The 6783-nt window shown below is 32.9% G+C and overlaps 1 protein-coding gene across 1 annotated transcript; it reads left to right on the forward strand.

The window, feature by feature from the left end:
• The first annotated feature begins 5619 nt into the window (after positions 1 to 5619).
• Positions 5620 to 6570, forward strand: OR2AK2 (olfactory receptor family 2 subfamily AK member 2). The gene has a single exon (XM_068981052.1). It carries the CDS (start codon positions 5620 to 5622, stop codon positions 6568 to 6570), a length of 951 nt encoding a protein of 316 aa, XP_068837153.1.
• The last annotated feature ends 213 nt before the right edge of the window (positions 6571 to 6783 follow it).

A 6783-nucleotide genomic window follows, 5' to 3' on the forward strand; every position in this document is an offset into this window, starting at 1 on the left:
CAATACTTTGGCCACCTGATGGAAAGTGCCAACTCATTGGAAAAGATCCTGATGCTGGGAAAGATTGAGGGCAGGAGGAGAATGGGGTGACAGAGGATGAGATGGCTGGATGGCAGCACTGACTCAATGGACATGAGTTTGAGCAAACTCCAGGAGACAATGAAAGACAGGGAAGCCTGGCATGTTGCAGTCCATGATTTTGCAAAGAGTTGGACACAACTGATTGAGCTCATGCACCCACACACATTCTAGGAAAATTTCCATCAGTAATTGGATTTAAGGAAAGTGTTAACCATCAAGGTACTTAATTTTTTAATTTAAAATCTGGTAGTTGGATGCTTAAATAGCCATGTTTCTATCTAAAATGGTTAATCAATGCTTATCTGCTCATTGAATTTATCTTCTGAGCAAATTGTTGCAAGGTATTTTTCATAAAAGTGATAGAACATATACCACATAAAATATATTACATATTATTGGTGGGAAAATGAAGATAGAGACATGTGTTTATTTAGCAGAAAGTTATAGTCTAGTTAATAAAGTTTGTATTCAGACTGTGCATATTTCCATCAAAATGTAACCTACATTATCTCGCCTCTTAAGTTATTGAGTTTTACATGTTTATATTCATGTATATATGTATATATATCTTGCCTGGAGAATCCCAGGGAAAAAGGAACCTGGCAAACTACAGCTCACAGTGTCACATAGAGTCAGACACAACTGAAGTGACTTAGCATGCACAAACATACATATATATGCTGTAAGTATGTTTGTACATGTGGTAAATACGTGAATATGTATGCTGTTGTTGCTGTTGCTTGTATTTAACCTGAACAAAGGGGGTACCTTGTGTCATCTGATTTCATAGGATTTTTTAAGAGAGATTGACATAAATGTTCAACATTTCTTTAATTTTTACAAATTAAATAATTTTTGTTTTGATAGAATAGCATTAAATGAATGCCATGCCATTATCTAACTTCTGTCTATGAACTTGAGTACAATAAACTGTGAATGGTTACAACATCTTATTGGACCTCTGGACTTTCAGAAATATGAATCTCCTAATACCCTAAATATGGAAATCTCCTTAAGATACTTTAGAAAAAAAATTATTTACTATGGAACAATTCCTGGGTCATGTAATTTCTTGAAATGTCTTAAATGTTTTCAACATACATCAAAGTGTATATTGGTTGGTTATTATTAAGTAGATTCTAACATATGTGATGAAATATATACATATAAAGTGATGTAAAGTTAAGTGATACATTTTAAAGCCTATCAAACTTTTATATGGTTGTTTTCATTTGAAAAAATCAATTTTGTATACTGATACTTAATTTTTTTTAGTGCAGAGAGTGTTTAAAATACAACATAATCAGCCAATGTGTTTAACTGTGGACTAGAGAATAAGTTTTCCCTAAAGGTCTTTGCAAAAAAATTAAATAAATAAATAAGAAGATTCCGTAATGATTAGGCAGTCAGCCCAGTTGAGTCTTTAAAGTCTTGCATAAGGTTGAGAAAATTACACTTTGGTTTAAATAATATTCTTCACCAAAGTTTTCATGCTAAATGATTGAAAGCTTAAAATATACTGAGGAAAAAAAAAAGGAAAAATCTTACAAATTAATTGTGTGGTAATAGTTCCTAAAATGTATTTTAAATTATAGATTTTTAAAATATATTTTATGCCTCTCGTGCAGCAGTGCCACATTAAATAGTTTAGTAATTAAGAATATATGTGATCTTTCTATGACCTCAAGCAATAGGATTTTATTTTAAAAAGAATTATCAGAAAATGGATCGTTGTGAGTATCTAATTATTACCTCTAATGGGATAGTATGGAATCATTTTGTTTAACTGTAATTATGCAGCTCCATCTCCTGTTCCTTATTTAATATTTTATTCCAAACAAAATATCCTAGAATAATAAGCTTTATATCAGTATAAGAGGGAATATGCCTCAGTGGAAAGGGACTTTACATGTTTTATGAAATGAAAGACAGTTGACATGTCTGTTTATCTAGTGGGTAACTTATGCTTTCAAGGCAGGCATCAAGCACATGGATGGATGAAGGCAAAGAAGGCAAAGTCACAGTACAATCATTCAGTATCAGCTCTTCCCATGCAGCTTCCTCTGAAGTAAGTCTGAAGAAACTGTAGTTCCTTGATGAGTTTACTATAACTCAAAACAAAAACATATGTCTACTCTGAGACATTATATTTAAAATGTTAAATTTTACTTTAATGCTTATGTATGTAAGTTAAATTTTATTTTTTGCATGCAGGTGTATTTTAATTGGGTTACACCAGGGTTGGAAGTCACACATTTATTACTTGTCTGCTTTCTGCAAAAATAATATAAAGGTATGTATTTGAGATTTATTTGATCTTTATTGAATTTGAATCCTCTCAGGTTTACAAGGTTTACAAGCGGCTGGGGAGAATCTTGGTGCAGTGAACTAGGACCAGTATTCAGTGAAAGTGAAAGTGAAAGTCACATATGACTCTGCAACCCCATGGACTGTCCAGCCAGAATATTGGAGTGGGTAGTCTTTCCTTCCTCCAGGGGATCTTCCTGACCCAGGAATCAAACTGGGATCTCCTGGTTTGCAAGCAGATTCTTTATCAACTGAGCTATGAGGGAAGCCCCAGTATTCAGTAGTCTTATCTATCCTCAACCTGAGAGGACATGACCCCAGGAACATGCTTGTCTTCCTAAGGAATATATCTGTTTCATTCTTATTTTATCTTCAAGTTTCTACATTGTTTATCATGTAATCATAGCCATCAATATCTTGGGAATGATGAAAGGCTGCAAAATACGTCAACTATTTCAAAAAAGAGATATACATAATAAAAGTTTATGCAGTTCCATTAAAAGAAATATTTTGCAATTTGTATAGCTCCATAGGCATGCTAGCTATTAACACTTCAATTTTTATAAACTATTTTATTATAGCTTGTTAATATTAAAAATATACTATATTGTCTACATCCATGGGTTTCAGTTCTACATATTTCTCTAGTTTTCATCTCCAGAAATGAGTTACTAATATCTTAAATTAATTCTATAATATTTTTATCATTTATTGCAGATTTCAAACTTCAAATGAAAATTGGAGATACCATGCAAAAATATATATCAATTAGAACAATAACTTGGAGGGGCTATATTTTGATAAAAAATAAGCACACATTTAATTGCTTCTTTGGCAAAATTGTTTAGGTTGAAATTTATAATTTTCAGTTTATGGACCTAACAATAATAAACTAGCTCTCGAATCTCATCTGGGGAACAAAAATGTTCATGTTGCTTTCTCTTTCCCGGGCAAAGTTTCTGTGGTGTGTGTGCTAAGTTATTTCAGTTACATATGACTCTTTGCAACCCTATGGATTGTAGCCCTCCAAGCTCCTCTGTTCATGGGATTTTCCAGGCAAGAATACTGTGGTGGATTGTCATTGCCTTCTCCAGGTTCTGGCTTTGGTTTAAAATATACTTTAAGTAGGTGTTATTTTAATCTGCTTAGCTCACATTGATCTAAGCCATTACCTAATGCACTGTAGGTAAATTATAATTAAATTTACTTTTAACTTGATTTATAATTTATTTAAATTTATTGGTAAATGCAGTATCATAAATTCTTCCAGGCCTCAATATATTTTTTTATATTAATGTCAATTAAATGTTTAATTCGATATTTTGTCAAAATCAAGGTAATGATTTTGGTTTTGGAAGAAGAAGCTGGGATGTGGGAGATTTCTTTCCTTTGGGGGAAAGTAGTTACTAGATTTCCTTTAGGTGTTTCTGAAAGTGATTTGGCATTTTTCCTTCATCTATCAAGTGGATTTTTAAAAATCAATAATAGATGGCCCAAAATCAATTTATTTAATTTATAGAGAAGATTATATACCATTCAATATTTTAAATAATTATCACAGTACATACTGTCTTTGGAATCTGAGGTGAGAGAAAGTCTGATTATTAACTTTCTATATGCTATTTCAGAGGCCTCATTAACATATACTTCCCTCTTGTCAGGATTTTGCAATTAACCATGGGAGACATTTTATGTATAAATATTATTTTATATATGCAGATAATTTTAGATATATCTGAGATATTTATTATTTCTCTTTCTAGACTGATACAATTATTATATATGCATTTCTTTTTGTGATCAGACATATTTCATGGTAATTTAAGTAAGAAATAGAAAAGTAGCTATACATGAATTCTTGTATTCTTAATGACATATTTATAAATTATTACAAGCTTTTCTCAACCTGCCTAATGTTTCTCGCTTACTCACCTTTTCTCATTGCTAACCTAATATCCTTATTATTTCTTAGCATAACAGCCTGTTATTAACACATGTTTGTTTCATTCTACTTTTGCTACATCTCTCCCAGTTCCTCAGATGGACTTCCTGGCAGTCATACATCTCTCCCAGTTCCTCAGATGGACTTCCTGGCAGTCATGCACAGCCATGATAGAGAATAGCTGTAAACTTTAGGTGGAGAAAATCAGTTTGGTTTATATTTAGAGTTTCAGAAAATATCAGTGTGTTGTATCCATAGTAAAGATACACAACAAATGTTAGGAACATTTACTATACTTTTCTGTAATTTTATTAAATATTTTAAAAGCACAGAGCTAATAAGATATTATTTGCTCTGGAAATACACAAAAGTCAGGTTTGTTTCAGAAAATAAAAGGCAAAATTTAAATTCATTAGCTTTGAATTAATCATTTTATCATGCTATTTGATTCAAAGTTTATGTCAGTGTTAAGTTTATATTTAATTCATTCTCAAACTTTTCCTTATGTCTGATTATTTTTCCTTAATTCATTAAATATCTTCCACATTCACAAGAATAATAAACAATAATTGATTAGAATTACGGGGCTTCCCTAGTAGCTCAGTTGGTAAAGAATCTGCCTGCAATGCGAGACCCGTTTAGATTCCTGGGTCGGGAATATCCCCTATGGAAGGAAATGGCAAACCACTCCAGTATTCTTGCCTGAAGAATCCTTTGGACAGAGAAGCCTGGCAGGCCACAGTCCATGGTGCTGCAAGAGTTGCACGCGACTTAGTGACTAAACGAAGGCAAATTGATTAGAAAGGGTATAAATGTTATCATTCTCTTCATGCCAGTTCACAGCCAATATAAATTCAAAATAGAGAAACACAATAAACATTTAACATTATAGAATATTTAATCAAATTTTTATTACTTATATAAAGTGAACTGAGTAGAAGACTAGGTTTATAACAAGAAAACAAAGCTTCAGTGTATCCCCTTGAAGATATTTTAAAAGGAAGAAAATAATTTATGTTGGCAAATCACCTACATTTTTATCTTATTTCTATTATCAACATATATTGAACTTTACATTATGTAAAACCTTTATTTTTATTTTGTAATTTGTCAAGTCTCTATAGTTTAATAAACAGACTCAGTGTATTGACTAAAGGAAGATATATTCCCTAAGGTGATTCAAGAACATTTTCTCACATGTTATAATCATCACCTTTTTCTCTTAAGGAAAGTCAGTATCATACATGGAATTCTCAGATATGGTCTGCTTTTATATTTTTATTTAAGTCATGAAAACAGGAAATGAAAGTGTGAAAACAGGAAATGAAAGTGTCAAAACAGATTTTATACTTCTTGGTTTTTTCCAATATGGCCGAATGGACGCTGTTCTCTTTGTTGCCATTGCAATCCTGTTCTCTGTGGCTTTGATGGGGAATATCATACTGATTCTTCTCATTCAACTGGACACCAGACTCCACACTCCAATGTACTTCCTACTCAGTCAACTCTCTTTCATTGACATGATGTACATCTCTACCACTGTGCCCAAAATGGCAACTAACTTTCTGTCCAATAGTAAGACCATTACATTTTTAGGTTGTGAGATTCAAGCATTTGTATTCTTGGTCCTTGGTGGAACTGAAGCTCTTCTTCTTGGTTTCATGTCTTATGATCGCTATGTAGCCATCTGTCACCCTTTACGTTACCCTGTGCTCATGAGCAAGAAGATCTGTTGGTTCATGATCACATGTGCATGGACCAGTTGTTCTATCAACTCTTTAATACATACCCTGTATGTATTTCAACTCCCCTTCTGTAGATCTCGACTTATTAATCACTTTTTCTGTGAAGTTCCATCCATATTGCCGTTAGTGTGTCAGGACACTTCTCAGTATGAACATACAATACTCCTGAGTGGACTTATTATTCTGTTGCTACCTTTCATGGCCATTTTAGCTTCCTATGCCTGCGTACTTACTGTGGTATCCCAGATGAGTTCAGGAAGAGGGCAGACAAAAGCTATATCCACTTGTTCCTCTCACCTGACTGTGGCAAGCCTGTTCTATGTAACCACTCTCTCCACCTATACAAGGCCACACTCCTTGCATTCCCCAGAAGAGGACAAGATAGTAGCTGTGTTTTATACCATTATCACCCCTCTTCTGAACCCATTTATCTACAGCTTGAGGAATAAAGAAGTTATAAGGGCCTTGAGGAGAGTATGTGTGCAGAAAATATGACTGTAGGAATTCCTTATTGAATGAGACTGAATAACATAAAAAAAAGCTGTGCTTAAAATATTGTCTTGGAATATGTAAATGATAATAAAAACTGCCTAGTAATATATGAAACCTAAGAAAGGTTTTATGAAGGAAAAAAGTGATAAGAATCTTTATTACTTCTGATATCAGAATTGCCTTGAGCATTGTTATTATAACTAGATGTATTTTCAA

Source organism: Capricornis sumatraensis, chromosome 9, assembly GCF_032405125.1.
Source record: "Capricornis sumatraensis isolate serow.1 chromosome 9, serow.2, whole genome shotgun sequence".
In the NCBI taxonomy this organism is placed as follows: Eukaryota; Metazoa; Chordata; class Mammalia; order Artiodactyla; family Bovidae; genus Capricornis; species Capricornis sumatraensis.

Bases quoted from the DNA above. Each gene is read 5' to 3' on its own strand.
- OR2AK2 (XM_068981052.1), top strand. From the start codon at position 5,620: ATGAAAACAGGAAATGAAAGTGTGAAAACAGGAAATGAAAGTGTCAAA.